The sequence below is a fragment of the Catharus ustulatus genome, chromosome 15 (genome assembly GCF_009819885.2).
Source record: "Catharus ustulatus isolate bCatUst1 chromosome 15, bCatUst1.pri.v2, whole genome shotgun sequence".
NCBI lineage: Eukaryota > Metazoa > Chordata > Aves > Passeriformes > Turdidae > Catharus > Catharus ustulatus.
In genome coordinates, this window is record NC_046235.1 from 8,531,050 (window position 1) to 8,547,783 (window position 16,734).

Genomic DNA, 16,734 nt, shown 5'->3' on the forward strand with positions numbered 1-16,734 from the left:
GATTGTCTCCTTTGATCCTTGCCATTCTGAGTCCTGTACATCTTGGTTACATTTAAATAGTCATTTATTTGGGTTTGTTTTCTTTATTTTAAATATAATAAGATTTTAAGTGATGGAAACCAGAGAAAAATTAAGCCCTTTATCCTTCCCAATCTAGTTTTAAATCTCCTCTCCTCCTTTGGCTGTCTCTAGTGTGGCTGCATGGAAGCTGTAGGGTTCTTGATACTGGTAGGTTATTCAAATAACATTATTTTGAGGCATTTGGCTCTTTTCCTCCCTGCACATGAGCCAGTGTGGCCACCAGCACCATGTGTTGGTGTGCGGAGCCTCCTGGGCTATGTTCCTGCCGGGAAAACTGACTGGGAAAACTCCACAGAGCAGAAACCATGCTCTATCATTGCAGTAAATCAGATAGTTAACGTTTTTCAGGAAGTTTTTTTCACCTTAATTGCTTAACCAGTGAAAACTGTTTTTCCAGCATAAGAACACAGCTTCTCTGGCTGAGGTACAGAACTTTGGTGGGGGTGCTTATTTTTGAAAAGAAGCAGCCATATGGGCTGAAATTGCACGACAGTTAGATGTAAGAACACAGCACCCAGCTATTTTACAGGTTTGGTAGCAATAGTCTTCCTTCTCATCCATAGTCACCAGTATTAAGAGTTTGGGATCTCCTTGGGGTACAGGGGCCACACAGTGCCACTGCTTTCTTATAATGAATGAAATAAATTGGTTTTGAGATGTTTTACAACATAAAACTTGCAAAATAGGAAGTCTCATAATTATTGCCAGAGTTAGTGAAATGCCGCAAAGTTAAAATATTTCATTTTACTTTAAATATGTGCTCTAAAAAAGAGCTTTGCCAGGGTAGGAGGGAGAGTCCAGCCACCCTTTCCCCAAGGAACCAAGACTGAAGGGATGATCGATCACTGCTGATTTTGTTAGGCTATTTCTTTAATCCTTGATCCATTTTGACTAGAGCTGCTGTGAGTTCAGTATCTTGAGTTTGTATCTGGAAAAAAAAAATCATGTTGAACATTTTGCTTTCAGGTTTTTACCAGCTTTGCTGACTGCAGTGCTGACTAATCACCTGGCCTGGGTTCCCACTGTCATGCCCAATGGCCAGCCACCCATAAGAATCTTCCTGGAGAAGCATTCTTCCCAGAGTGTGGACATGCTGGCCAAAACTCATCCCTACAACCCGCTGTGGGCTCAGCTTGGTATGTGGCAAATACCTCTAAACCCTCAGCAGCTTTACATAAATAGGAGTGCATGAGGTGGGTTACTCCTCTCCCAGGTTATTTATTTTTTAATATAAAATTAGACAAAAGTGTGTTTCAAGCTTAGAGCTGGTCACTGTATGTTTTTATACTCAAAGTTTTTAAGGCATTATCTGTTACAAAATGTTAGCCAAAAAGTAAAGCCCTCTTTAGTCATCTGTGTTGGGTCCCATAAGGTCACCTGCTGTGGTGCTGGTGGAGGATTCCAGGCCTCTTCTGGTCCTCCTCTTGCTATAAGGAAAATCTGCTTCTATTTTTTAGTATTCCACTATCACTAAGCCTCATTCTGGAATGAGAAAATCAAGAAAATTCCTCTTTTGATCAGAAGTGCACATACTTTTAATACAATGGAGGGATGCAGAACAGGAAGTCATAGCTTGGCAACCCCCAGGGAAGGTCTCAGAGCCCAGTCAGTGGTGTAGCTGGTCATACTGTCTGATAATTGCCCAGTAAAGAAGAGCAGGTGAGGTCAGATTGTCCTGCTCTGCATGCACACTCTCATGGAATTTGATTAGGGAAGGAAAGGGAAGGGAGGTTTTCTGAGGTTGTCCTATTATTGTAGAGGTAGGAATTGCCAGAGTGCTGCCAAGAAAACTTGATTTCAGGCCTCATGTGACTTGAGGGACCCACTGTGGTTAGGGTGCCCTTCAAGAGGACTCCTTGTCCTCTCACCTCTGCAGTCATGCAGTGCCCTAATACCTCCAGAGCACACAGCACAGACATTTCCCCAGGTGACTCAAGTACAGCCAGAAAGTCCAGCCCAGTTTCCAGACTCTTCAAGGTAATTCAGCACAGATGCCTCCTCTCTCCCATGGCTGTATAAGGATTCCAGGAGATGAACCTCCAAAGCTGGAGTGAGGTGGTGTGAATGCTCCCTGATGTGTGAGATCAGATGTCCCCCTGACCAGTGGCTCACCTTACAGATGATACCAACAGTATCTTTGGGATTCTCTTACTGAAAACAAAATACAGCATTGTTGTTGTTTCTCTACTGCTTAAGTATTTCTCTCCTGTAAATCTGGCTTTTGAAAACTGGCCCAACAGCTGGCTGTTAGAAGAATAAATTATTGCAAAGATGCCAAATAATTGTGTGTTTAATTTCCTGTCCTAGGTGACCTGTATGGGGCCATTGGATCACCTGTGAGATTAGCGAAAACAGTTGTGGTTGGCAAAAGACATGACCTGGTCCAGAGGTTGCTTTATTTCCTCACTTACTTCATCAGATGCTCTGAACTTCAAGAGACACACCTTTTGGAAAACGGGGAAGATGAAGCCATTGTCATGCCTGGCACTGTTATCACTACCACACTGGAGAAAGGAGAAGTGGAAGAGTCTGAGTATGTGCTTGTCACAATGCATAAGAACAGGGGTAACTTGCTACCCACTGAATCTGAAGAGATGAGAACTCCCAACTGCAGCTGTAAATATTGCAGATGTCCCATTTCCCTTGCACAGAACATAGAAGGTGTTGCACAGCAAGAGAGAGAAAACATGCAAAGCACTCCTAAGGTAGAGCTGGAATCTTCTTCAGATGAGAACAGAACCATCATTCCTGAGGATGGCCAGGAAGATGCTGTGGATGTGACACAACCAAGGCCCTGCCTGGATACCAAACTAGAGACTGTGGTGTGCACAGGGTCAGCTTTGCCTGAGAAATGCATGGGAACAGAATCTTGTTTGGAGCCAACAGCAAGCATGTGGAGGAGTGAGGATGTGCTGGAGCCAGGCATCCAGGTGGGAGGTGGGACAAGAACATCCGGGATTGCTGTGGAGAAGAAGCCGCCTGATAAGCTCTTCATGGACATGTTTCCATGCAGCACTGCTGAGGCTCAGACAAAGGTGACTTTCCTCATTGGAGATTCCATGTCACCTGATTCAGACATTGAACTGAGGAGTCAGGTAGTAGTGGAACAAATTGCCAGGCATCACAGCCCGCCAGCAGTGGAGGCAGGAGTGTCTGTTGATCAGAACTGTGAAGCTAAACAAACTGTTGAGGACCAAAATAGAGTCTGTGGGACAGCTGAATCCTTTCCTCAAGTTTCTAGTGTGCATCAGAGCTGGAACCCAAACCCATACAGTGCTGAGAGCATGAGTCTGTTTGATGAATATTTCACTGATGACAGTTCAGTTGAAACCCGGACTATTGATGATATTCCAGGGCAAGCAGCTACAAACCTTCTTGCTCACAACAGTAGTTTAGAATTTTCTAAAAAGCTGTGTACAAAGGCTTGCAAACCACCTAGTGCATTTTGTAAATTTATGGACTCTGTTCGACAAGAGACCTACAAAAACTGCTTGAATGAGCAGGACCAAAGAGAGAAAATCTCTATTCATGTCCCCCATGGGGACAGAGAAAATGCAGAGAAAAAGGTTGCCCCAGGAATTGATTGGGACATTCCAAGAAATGAGAGTTCAGACAGCGCCCTGGGTGACAGTGAAAGTGAGGATACAGGCCATGATCTAACTAGACTGGGCAGTAACTATTATGGAGGAGAGCAAGAAGACTGGGCAGAGGAATATGAGATTCCCTTCCCTGGGTAAGTACTGTTCAGCGCTAACGGAGCATAAAAAAGATGGAGCCTCTTCTCATATCATGTATTAGGAGGACTGTAGCCTAGCTTGGCATCAGGGGTTGGAAAAGTGTCTCTTGAGCTTGCTGGTTGTTGAGGAATATTGAGAGATCAGTGGTCTGGAAAAAAATACTAATGGTGTATTGTGATCTTGGCTTGTGAACTCTGCTTTCATGATAAGCTGACTGCAAAAGCTGATTAAACTTTTTTAAAAGTGTTTGACTTCAAGTTAGAAGAGGTATGAAAAAAGTAGAAATGTAACCTCTGTAGGCTGAATTTGTTGTTTACTGTTATACATCTCTTTGATATGTCTTTCTTGCAGGTCAAAATTAGTTGAAGTCAACTCTGTCCAGCCCAGTATCGCCAATTTTGGAAGATCTTTACTAGGAGGCTACTGTTCATCTTACGTGCCTGACTTTGTTTTGCAAGGAATAGGAAGTGATGAAAAGCTGAGACACTGTTTGGTGTCAGATTTGTCTCATGCTGTGCAGGTAATTAAGCTATATTTGGTAAATGTATTTTTCACAGTAGGGAAAGATAAATGTTTGTGAATGTACAAACCTGCTGGAAGTGGAAATATTTCCTGTCACAGCTCCTGTCAGATTTCTCCAGTCCCAGGTCACCAATTTTTTCTTCTCTCTCAATTAATCTGAAAAACATGGATATTTCACTGCAAATCTGGAGCACAAAAGATCAGACTCCCACTGAAGCCAGTTGGGAGGCTTGTGCCTGGGAAGATGGATGTCAGTGCTAAGCTGTATCATTGTCTCCTGTAGCAGCTGATGGTTGTGTCCCTACAGGATGGAATGATGTTAAACAAGCCCATATGCTGAGGTTGTGCCTCTCTTCCTAGGCACAGAGTCCTTCAGTGGTGCAGAAGCTCCTGTTGCTCCCTCCTGTCTCTGCATGTCTGATGTGCTGCTGCTTGTGCAGCAGAATGTTCTCCATCAAGAATGCTCAGTATTTTGGAGACATTGCTCCTTCTTTAGGGTGCTAGTCCATGTGTCCAATAGCGTTTCATTGGAAAAGGAGAAACCAATGTAAAGATAATGGTCTGAAGGGAACTCATGTTTCTGACATGTTGGAGATCATCTCTTTTCCACAACAGTTTTTTCTCTAGATGAACTGGGGCATGACTAGGAAGTTTGGTATTTCCTTCTCCTTTTACCAGGAAAGAAGTAGAAAGCAGGCTGTCACTGAAAGTGTGATATCTGTTCCCATCTAGTTTATTCCTCAGAAAATAAGGAAAAACAGACTGGTGTGCAGCCACTTTCCTGAGACCTTCCAAAGAGTCCCCTTTTCCCTACTTCTCGTTTCAACAATGTGCATTAGATCTGCAGCCCTTCTCTGCATGCCTGTTCCCCTACCTTGTGCCCAGCCCGATGGGGGCTGAGTTTTGCCCCCTGAATGGTTGTTCCAGGGGCTTGTTTAAGCTATTTGGGAAGTGTAATTGAACTTCAGGTAAGAAAGGCAGCAGTGTGAGGCACCTGCTGCTGTGTCACAGATGTGTCTGAAATACAGCCCTGAGAGAGATTCTTATGCTGATCTTCAGGTAAAACAGTAACTGCATCCCAGTGCCTGTGTGAAGCCCTTGCTGACTCTTTGGAAGCAGAAAATTGCTAATAGTTCAACCCAGAAAATTTATTAGGGAAGGACAGTGGGTTTCCAAATATTTCCTTTTTTGAACCCTTTTTCATGGCTTTGGAAGGTGGAAGACCAGCAAGGGGGAATGGCAAAACACAGGTTTGGTTCCTAACTCCCTCTGCTGGCCTCCCGTGAGGGAAAACCAGTGACAGCTGGGAATAATCGGACCTTGTTAACACAGCCACACCAAACAGCAAGTTGGATTTTTGGTGCTTTCAGTTTTAGGAGTTTAAAATACACTTCAGATATATCAGAACTCTTTATGTCAAATACCAAAAGATGTAACTGTCAGCCAGTGTTTTAAAGCTTGTAATAGAAAATAAAATAGCCACTATCCTTCTAAGACTGTGCCTTGCTCACAAAATCTCTCTGGTTTTAATGGATGGAATGCAATGTGGGCAGATGTATTTTAGGTGAAGCAGTGTCTGGGATGCTATCCTGCTATCCAGCAGTGCTGTCCATCCAGGATGGTGAAGTTTTGTGAAAAGACTGCTGTCATTTGTCATTCTCAGGGTTCTGCTCTTCATTTTTCATTCCTAGCACCCTGTTCTGGACGAGCCCATTGCAGAAGCTGTCTGCATTATTGCAGACACGGACAAATGGACGGTGCAAGTGGCCAGTAGCCAGAGGCGAATGATTGAGAATAAACTAGGAAAAGAAGTGTTAGTCTCCAGTCTCGTCTCCAACCTACTTCATTCCACTCTTCAGCTTTACAAGCATAATTTATCTCCAAACTTTGTAAGTCTAAATGGAAATCACGAGGGCGATGGTTTTGAAGCACCATTTAACTTCACAGGTTAAAGATATGTAAGGCTTTGCCTAGTGTTTGTACTCATAGCCAGTGCAACTTCTGGTGTAGCTGTTGTGATGCCTATTGAAATGCCACTCTAATCAAAACAGCTGCCTCGTTAATTTTGGTTTAACATGTAATCAAAGGCTTCTGCTCAAAAATGAAAGGCCTGCTTTCATGAAAGGCCTGGTAATATCTCCCCTAGACACAGCCACAGAACAGTCAACAGGGGTATGGTATTTGTGCTTTCTGGTTTGATTCTGTCTTCTCCCTGACACAACTCCCTTTGCTTTTTAGTGTGTGATGCACCTGGAAGATCGACTGCAAGAGCTCTACTTCAAAAGCAAGATGCTGTCTGAGTATCTCAAGGGCCAGATGAGAGTCCACGTCAAGGAGCTAGGCATGGTGCTGGGGTATGGTCACAAACTTCTCCCAGCAGTGCTACCCTGGGTGTCTGGTTGCCACATCCTCTGCCTGGCCTTGTTCCTGAGCACAGCCAAATGGATTCCTAAATGTGACCAGAACTCCTAAGTTACCCATGGCTTCAGGCTTCTCCTTAGCCATTGCTCAATCACAAGGATTCCCCAGTCTTTCTGTCTTCCCTGCGGGCAGAAAAATGGGCTCAGCACTCTGGAACTTATCAAACTCCCTTCTTAGTTGGTCAGTCATCACTGAACAACATGGGGCACTTGATTGCTCCAGGCTGACTTTCCCTACATGGCAGGAAACACTCTCTGTGTCACGTAAGACACATAATACCTCTCTGTGGGTGTGGGACATGCACAGAGGAGCTATTTAAGGAGTGTTTATAGAAAGCTCTGAGTATGTTTTCCTGCAGAGGAATACAGGATGAGCAGGAAGGCACACAGAGCATGTGTGATGCTGGACATGGCAGCTTTAGCTGGTCCTCTGCTCTTGTGCTGTGTCCCCCAATTATTATTCCCTTTATTCTGAGGTAAGGCAGGAATTTTCCTTCCCCTCTCTGCTTCTTATCAGTTTGTTGGCCCTGTTAAAAACCCAGCAGACAGGTGGGAGTTCAGGCAGTGCTGCCACTAGGAGCAGGCACATCTGGAGGGGTGGAAAGAACAATCTGGAAGCTGCAGTGTGTAGCCCATGGCCCAAGTACAGGTGCTGGGGCTCAAGCAGGCAGTGTGGATTCTGACACGTGTTCAGCCCAGTGACGTTTCAGGTTGGATTAAACCTGACTCTTCTGCTTCCTTTCAGGATTGAATCCAGCGACCTCCCCTTGCTGGCAGCTGTAGCAAGCACTCACTCTCCGTACGTTGCCCAGATACTACTTTAAAATGCCAGAGGCCACAGACTTTGACTTTTTGCCTCTCTGGAAACAAAGTGGAAGACAACTTGTTCTGGCTCCTTTCTCTTTGCAGCAAGTAAAACAAACTCCTTGTTGAGCTGCAGCACCTCCATATATGACTGCACGATGTGCAAACAATTGGAGACTTCTCTTCTTTCTCCTCTCCCACTTGGCCACTTACAAAAAAGGATAAAGAAAGGAAAAAGGAAAACTGAGTAAGCCCAAGATTTCTGCCACAGGAAAGCGGAGATTGTAGCAAAGCTGAAGAGATGCATTTTTTTTGCAGTTTCTGCCACTGTGACTTATACTGGGAAATGGAGGAAGAACTGCTCTGAGAAATACGAGATGCCATCACCCCTTACAAACTGAAAAAGAGAGCAGCTGCCTTCAGCCAGGCTTCAGCTGATGAGCATCACGTTAGGATCTGTAATTCTCAAGCTGCAATGATTTGTAAACAACTTATACTTTTTCACATCATAGTCCAATTCTGAATACTTCCCAGAGGAAGAATGGGGCAGAGGCCTGGTTTTTTTTTTTTTTTTGGTAAGAAGCTTATTAATAAACAGTCAGCTACAGAATTTATTTATGATCTTTCTCCTGGGAAGAGGTAATAGTGGGGGACAGAGGGTGATGGAGAACAGAGGAAGAGGCCAACTAGCGATGGAGATTCTTGGCTGGATGCTGTAACCAGTATTAAATGTTTATAACGTTTAAATGTTGCTTTATACTAAATGATGCTTTTCTTCCTCAATGTAATCAAAACGTTAAAAACAAAAATAATCTAAAGAGAACATTGGCTGAAATTTCCCCTTGGGTTCCCCAGAATGACATGACAATTACCTCTAACTTTTTTATGATCTATAAAATCTTGGACCATCATATTTTTTTTACAGCAGTCAGTCAGCTATTGAAAGAATTAACTAGAAATAATTGTACCAAAGCATTGAGGACAAAACAAGTAAACTTATTACCCTTAATTGCTCAGGTAACTAATTGATATATTTTTTAAAACCGTTCTACAAAAAAATGAACATTGATTACACCACAGTGTAGTAATATCCAAATTATTTTTTGACAAATATACCCTTGCTGCAGATGACTCCCTTTTCTACTCACTTGTGTAATTACCAGCAGGAAATGTTGTTTATTTTATTCTCAGCATTTCTCTTTTACTCAGCCATCACTGGTTTTGTCATTGTATATACAATAGCTGTATGAGTAGCTGATGGACCCAACCTGGTTTAAGTAATGTAAATAGACAGTGGGAGGTGGATTATGTTTTTGAAGGCTCTACTACCTCAGTTTAACTGGAGACTTCATTCTAGGCTTTGTTTTGCATATTTGTCCTAGCAGCCAATTAATGTTGCTGAATTTTATCTTCTGTTTTCATCTATTAGGTTTAGTATATTGCAATTCATGGATTATCCACACAAGTAGGAGACACGTATTCACTTGGTTGAAAACTCCGTAAAATTTCTATAAATACATCATTCTGTATTCATCTTTTCAATAGTACAGCACGCCTGCTATTGTTGTTTGCAGAGTTACTTTAAGTACAAATCTATTTGAAAACAATAGGAGAGATCCCTGCCCCACCTCTGTCAGTGGCAGAACTCTCCTCCCTTCCTTCTCTGGGGCCAGGATTCACCTACAGTAGCTTTTCAATACCGTTTAAAATCTGTCATCTAAAACTCTGTTCAAGGGAGATCTATGTGCAAACCAATCCCTCCCTTCCATGTAGGACTGAGTCTACATCAGGAAGTGACCCCAGCATTAATACAGGCAGTGTCATTGGAAACTCTTTTGTATACAAAATCTAATGCTGACTGCTGCAGGGGAAAACCTCATATTTAATATGTGATCCAAGGATTTGTTTCTCCCATTTTTCAAATGTCCTTTTCTTGCCATACAGTTATATTACATCTGGCTTTTGGAATGAGCACAAAATAGGGGCCCAGTTGTGTAAACACATTTCTAATGAAATATAGACTTGCACTCAGAACATGAATGTTTAACTCTTTGCTAGGATATGTGGTATAGGCAGTAGTTAGGATACCATATTGTGCATAGACTGGCAGTGGTCACCTGGCAGTGTCTGTGCAGCTGGGGCTGGCAGAGGAGGGTTCCTGTCTGTGCCTGGGGAGGTTCCATGGGTGAGTTCATCCACAGCATGTGCCCAGAAAGCTAGGTAAGCCATCCCCCAGGACTGCGCTTATAATGATCCTTAGAGGACACTACTGATCCTGATTTGAGCCATTATTGCACAAATTGTTGGGGTCACTTAGAAATGGGTTTGACTTTTCAGAAAGGCCTTTGCATGGCTTGCAAAGAGTATTAACATGAGACTAGAAGGAGGTGGCTCTTGGGTGGCAGCTTCTCTGCTTCCCTCTGCTCAACACCACTGGATAATGGCGTTAATGATGTGTTCAGTCAGTCCCAGATGGAGCTTCCTCATCATCCTCCCACACTGCCAGTCCCTCCTGGCATGGCACCACCCTCTCCACCTCAGCAGTGTTGTGGGTAGAACACAACCAAGACCCTTGCGTGATGGGAGGTTTTCCTGTGAGTTAACTTTTTGGGTACATGAACGATGTGGTACGTATGTCTGTTAAAAAATACGAAAAGGGATTTTTACAGGATATGCCATTGACTTTTTAAAATATATCACAATTCATTTATGTGATAGAAAACTAATGTTTGATTTCTTTTTTCCACTATTCCCAGTTTCCATGTTTAATGTCTTATTTTTCTGGCTGAAACCTAAGTGTACTAGGCACACAAATTAGCAAATTTGATTTTGTTGCAATTGGCAAACACTGGCCTGCTAAGAACAAACAACTGTTTAAAAGAACAGATTTTACACCTTGCATACATTTTCCCTATTAGTTCTTAGAGATGTTTTATGACAATTTTTGCTTTCTCTAAATTATTTAGATGATGGTGGTACTTGTAAAATGCTGGGTAAAATGTACATACTTGTTATCTCTTCTGTTTTTGTATATATTTCCCAAGATGTGCACTTGTATTATAATAACCATTCCCAATTTTAGGGAAAATTTGTGCAATAAATACAGTATGTCAGTTTAGTTCTGGCATCTTTTGTGTCCTTTTTTTGACATGTGCGTGAGTGACCCATCTCACATTTGACACTTGTCTCCTCTCAGTTGCCCATTTTGGGGCATTGATTCTGGCATTTGGCAGTGCTACAGCCATTTATTTTGCAGTCTCATAAGTAATTAATTGTTTCAGATAGGCGTTTGTGAGTGAACTTGCTGTCCTTTCAGTTGTGAATATTGTTGGCCCCCAGAAAGCAACAGTGAGGTGGGAGGGAGGTCCTGATCCTCTCTACCAATGCTTGACTTTGTGTGAGGTGAACAAACATAAGCAGTAAGCCATTGTCTTCCACTGGTTCATGCATTCATTCCTAAAGTGACCTCAAAGAAGTTTGTCACACTGGTGTTTGCCATTGCGTTTGTCACTGTATTTGTGCCCATCTGCCTGAGTACAATTTATTGAGGTTATTGAGGAGTCTTCGTAAGGTTTTATTAAATTTAAGTTTAAATTGTGATAACAGTGCTGCCAAGAAAAGGGAAACAATAATAATACAACAGGAGAAACAATTAGGAAGATGTAGCAGAGTGTACCAATGAGGCTTTAGAGCATCTGGGTTAAATAAGGTCCTGTGTTCCCAAAGAATGGAAAAAAGACAAGCAAAAGATAGAAACTTTGGCCAAAGCAGCTGCATCTTCTATTTTTGATAAATGCTACGTGGTTTCCTGCCGTGGTGTGTACCTGCCTCAGGTGCCCTTGCCACATGCGAGGTGCAGGATGAGCTGAGGTTAGTGTTCCTGAGCCCTGTCTTGCAGCGACCAGCTGCTGGGCAGGGAACACATTCAGCACAGCCAGACAGCACAGGAGCCTTCTAGGATTTCCACTTGCACCTGCCAAGTCCTGTCTTGTAAAAGGACGCCCGTGATGGGAGTGTTTGGAAGAACGGAATTTGTCCTTTCAGAGGAATGAAAGCCACAACAACCAACTCTTGAGTGCTTAAACTGGTCCTGTAACGCCACCGTGAGGTTTCCCTGTGCACAGGGATGAATTGCTCTGACTGCCTTCTCTGTTGGCATCCCAAGTAACACCATCAATGGCTCAATGCTCCCTGCGTGACTCAACAAAGCAATTAACACAGGATACCTTGCCTTTTAATACTGATAATACCGGAGGTTATTGCTGGCCTGGTGTACTTGTTCCATGATGAAATCACAAGGCAGAGCCTGCAGTCCCACAGCAGCACTGAAGGTGTTGAGCAGGCAACTCCAGCAGAATCTGCAGCAGAAGATGATCAACTTTAGCTGGGAGCTCTGCTGTGGAACACCGGAGATGTGCACTGTGTACTCTCAGACCTCCTGCAGGGCTTCTTGGGCTGAGTGCACCTGACAGAGGGCAGAGAATTTTGTGTTACCAGAGAAGAGACGGTCATGAGGTGTCCTCCTGACGGGGATGGCAAGAGTAGCTGTAGTCATGTGTCTGCGTGGGTGTTTGGCAGCAATGATGTGAGCAGTAAATTCAGCAGTATAATCACTGCAGGATCTAGAAAATGCTGATGTTAATGCCCAGAATTTATTTCCTTTTTAACTTTCCAGCTAGACTGGGACATAGCACTTGCTAGCCAATATTTTTAATGTATTGTTACTCCTTTGCTGTAGTTCCCTTAATTTTCCTGAAACAAAAGTGAAGGCAAAGTGAGGCAAAGACAGGAAGGAAGCTACAGCCACCCAAGTTCCATGGCGTCTCTCATCTCCCACATTATTCCCAGGGGTCTGCAGAAGAGGATATGATTATTTTCTGTGTGGCTTAGAGCAGAGTAACCACATTTCTGGATCCAGGGGTGGGAAGCAGCTCGATGTGTTGGTTGCACAAAAGCACAGAGCTCCTAACAGCTCTCTGCTGAGCTGCTGTTGCTTTCTTCTCTCTTAAACATTTATTGTTAAAAAATAGTGGCCTTATAGTTGGAGGTAAAAGTAAGCAGAGAGCCTGGAGATACATATCTTCTGAGTCTCTGTGCTGCAAGGAACACCTCTGTTTATGTGCTGCAGCATGCATATTCTGTTCCAGCCATCCCCTCATTTATTTTGTGGTTTGCACACCACCCCTGCAGCCTTCTTGTCTTCCCTCTGTACAATAAGATCATCTTTGCTGTTGCTACAGGCAGATCTAAACACACCAGCACTTCAGGTTTTGAAAAGCATTGCTGGTCCTGGTTGGAGATCTTTCTCCAGTGGAAGCAGCACTTTTCTGTTTTGACTGCCGAAGAACCACACATTCAAATCCTATGAGATCTGTCCAGACTTTTGGAGCAGAACCTGATTCCTCAGCAGCAGCAGCTTTGCTTTGAGAGTCCTTTGGCAGAGGAGCTAGAAGGTAAACTATCCGTGCCCAATATGCCTGGTGGCTCTTCCAAAGGGGTAGTTAATTTTCCCATTGCTGTGGTCAGTGGGAAGGAACAGACATTGCAGGACAGGCAGCTTAGCACTGAGGAACAGGAGGGAGAGCACCTGCCCCAGCTGGCACAGAAAGTGCCAACATGGAGCATCCCACGAGCTGTGGGTCCCCACAGGAATGTGGTGGAAGAGCTGGTGTGAGGGGCCGTGTTGGAGAGATGCTGTGACTCTCTTTTCACCGAGGGACTGCTGCTGAGCAGCATTTTCTGCCACAGCATCTGCTGGCCTGCAAGGCTGTACAGTTATGTGGCCTCTGGAAATGAACAGCTCCATGTGAGCCATCATCTACATGTCACCCACTTGGGTCTTGCTCAGGCTCTCTGCTCTCTGGCAGCTTGTCTTCTGCTAGAAGCATAGTAGCAGGAAGCAGCATGTTACTCCCATGTACTTGTTTATTTTCATTACCAAAAATATTTGTACAGCAGCAGAATTTGATTTCCAAACCTCTGTATGTTCCAGCTGTTTGTTCCCAGCTAGAGCTTAAGACATCTGCTCCAAGGGTGGGGATCACTGCCTGAGCTCCTGCGTTCAGCTGTGCTCCCGAGAACCAGCGCAGCAGGGGCCCAGGGAAGCTCTTAATGCCTGTCACTGGTGGTTACGGTACAAGAAGGTGCAGGAGTAAGGACAGGTGACAGCAAGTAGCTGGTCCTGTGGTCTGGGATGTCAGTGATAAGGAAAAGCTCCCTAGAGCACATCAGGAGCGGTTTGTGGCGAGGCAGCACCTCCTTCAGTGGCCGTGGCGGTGACTCGTGCCCTTCCCCATCAGCACACGTCAGCGCCTGGGCGCTGCCCCTGCCCGGCCCCTGTCACTCCCAGCCTCGGTGCGCTGAGCAATGCGCGCCGTGGCCCGCAGCTGTGTGGGCAGGGCAGTTTGTGCGCCCGGGCTCGGCCCCTCGGCTCCCGGGGAGTGCCGCCCTGCGCTGAGGCCTCCACAACCGGCCCAGGCGGTTTGCGGGGCGAGCCCGGCCACGGGGCTGCTTCCTGCTGGGACTGACTCGGGCCTAGACACTCGCTTTGTTTCAAGGCCAGGCTTCCCCAGAGCTCTATCTCGGAGCCCTGCAGTACGGCCAGGCAGCTGTCTGGGTGCTCAGACACCAGCGAGAGCGAGGGACCGGCACTCCGGGGCCGAGCTGTGGGATGAGCCATCCCGGCCCAGCCTGCAGCAGTCCTTACTGCAACATCCCAAAGGAAGTATTTGGGTCGCAGGCTCGTCCCGGATTTCCAAAGCAACACAGGAGATAAGCAGATGCCTTTTCTTATTGCTCAACTGCTCTCCCTATGCCCCAGCTTTGGCCAGGCCCCCTGGCTCTGAGAGGAGCGCCCAGAGTGCTGGTGGCGACTTCTGGTCTGATTCACCTCTCATTCCACCTTTGTGCTTTCAGTTTGCTGTTGTTTTCCTTAAGGACCTGCAACCCAGCACCTTTAGTAACAGCTTTTCTGTAGATAAAGCTTCTTAGAAATGAAATTATAGAATAAGAAATATCTTAAGGAAGAACAAGACAGGAGTGGCAGGATGGAAATGTCCTGCTCCGGCTCATCTTTTTTCCCTTACAAAATCAGAACCTTGTGTGAACGGGAGGGAGCCACTTCCTCTGATGCAGGTCACAGGGGAGCATGGGGCCGAGGGAGCCTTTTAGCCCATAAAAGCATTGTTTAATCGCTGGTATTTTTTGGTTTGAAGATTTCGTCTATCCTGTGCTTTCTAAAATGCTGAGAGACAGGAACTCTCTCTGACCACCTGCCTTTGCCTACTCCTGTTGTTCAGTTTCTAGCACTAACCAGAGTGTCTATTTAATCTGGAACTTGCTTTTCCTTTTTTGTTAACTCCTTAGGATGAGCTTGGATTCCACTAGTTGGACAGACCCTGCTTTTTTCTTATGGAAAAGCACTAAGGAGGAATGGGGGGTCGTGCAGATCATGTGCGGCTCTGCTGTGCTGGAGCAAAATTGCAACCAATGCTGCTCTCATCATTATTTCCTGCATGAGCAGGATGGGCTGAAGTTGCAGCTCTGGGACACATGAATGTGTCACTAGTGGCAGAGCTATGGGCAAGGTGGGAGAGCTGCAGGTGGAGTTTGTCCTAGGTTCTTAATGGAAAACAAATGTTTTCCTTAAGTGACATTGAAAATGATGGCACTGTTTTCTATGGAAGTGCATGCAGCTTGGCTGAGGAAGAAGGGTGAGAACATTTTCTTGAGAAATGAGCTTCTTACTTCCCAAAGGCTCATTAATTTCGTTTTCTTTGCTAATCAAATTAATTTCTAGAATATTTTCACTAATGTCAACAAAAGGAAAAGTGGTTTATAAACAGCCTGGAGCCAGCAGAGAGCACAGTGGTGAGGGTGCCTGGAGGCAAAGCCCAAGTCTGTGCAGGGATGACTCCAGCAAGTCCCCTGGCCAGCTCCCAGTGCTGACACAGGGTCACTGGTGGGACGTCTCCTGAGCAAACACCCTCATTTGGGGTGTTTGAGGTGGCAGTGGCAAGAAGTCACTATGCTACATATATGCTACACTATATATACTATATACTATGTCTATACAGTGACTTTAGGTCAGAGGGTACCAGTGGGTTTATGTGATTGATTTTCCTGTCAGGGATTCTTTTCACTTTGGAGAACTTCAATGTGTTGGAAAGACTATGTTCAGCATTTTTTCTGTGGTTATTTCTACAATTATTCAAAATTACAGCCATGAGCAATTATAGTTTTCAATAGCTTATTGAGTGCACTGAATCCTAAGAAATTAACTACCACATTTTCAAGGAGTACATTTATTAATAGCAGCTGTAACTAGAAATCTTGTCTAATTTTGATCACTAACAGTGGGTTTAAAAGACATGAAAAAATAAGGGCTTTTATTTCATGTATTAACAATAAGACTGATAAAATCTGTGGGAGATATTCTGGGTGAACAAGAAAATTACAGCTGCGTTCCTTGTGCTGCAATAATTAATGATAATGCACTTTATTCTTCAAAGCTGTTTTTCTTGTACAGTTTAACTAAAGGTCTTGATCTCTGTCATTTCACATGACACTCTTCTGAGGCTGGTTAGGCCATAAAAGCCATCAGCCTGAAGGAGAATTTATTTTTCAAAATAAAATTTAACACTCCAAACTATTTCTTAAATTATAGATTAGTGCAAAGCAGGCCTTTCCCATGGAAACAGAATTTTTTAAGAACTGTAGACTTGAACTGATTTAGTATTAATATCAAGGGCTCTGTCTTGGGCTGGTAAGAACACCCATTGCTCCTGGCAACTACAGCTCTTCACAGCTGTGGATGCAGACACACGTTTTTCAGGGGAAAGTAGTCCTTAACCTAAATACAACTTTACAGATATTCTGAGGCTGACCTCTTCCTTGTCTGTTTTTCCAGCTTGGCTGGCAGGGAAGCTGCTGACCTTGCTGAATCACAAGCTTCTCAGCAGCTTATCCTTCCAATGAAGAAGTCATGGGCCCTCCTGGAGCCATGCAGGGTTTGTCCAGTGCAAGTCATTAGTCTCAGAAATATGAGGTGAATTCCTGCTTTTTCAGGATGTGAACAACAGAGGCAGGTTTGGAGGAAAGAGGAAATGTCTTCATCAGAAGTGTCTGTCCTCTTCCTTTATCACTTACAGTCATAGCATGAAAGCTCCTTA

At 44.4% G+C, this 16,734-nt stretch overlaps 1 protein-coding gene across 3 annotated transcripts in view; it reads left to right on the forward strand.

Moving 5' to 3' along the window:
- The window catches only part of FNIP1 (folliculin interacting protein 1), a 64,704-nt gene extending 54,022 nt beyond the window's left edge, over positions 1–10,682 (forward strand). For all 3 annotated transcript variants that reach the window (XM_033073104.1, XM_033073106.1, XM_033073105.2), the window contains 6 exons: positions 1,048–1,217; positions 2,389–3,814; positions 4,170–4,338; positions 6,032–6,229; positions 6,579–6,694; positions 7,506–10,682. In XM_033073104.1, coding sequence (XP_032928995.1) covers positions 1,048–1,217; positions 2,389–3,814; positions 4,170–4,338; positions 6,032–6,229; positions 6,579–6,694; positions 7,506–7,584 — 2,158 coding nt within the window. In that variant the 3' untranslated portion in view covers positions 7,585–10,682. The remainder of the gene's footprint in view (positions 1–1,047; positions 1,218–2,388; positions 3,815–4,169; positions 4,339–6,031; positions 6,230–6,578; positions 6,695–7,505) is intronic.
- The last annotated feature ends 6,052 nt before the right edge of the window (positions 10,683–16,734 follow it).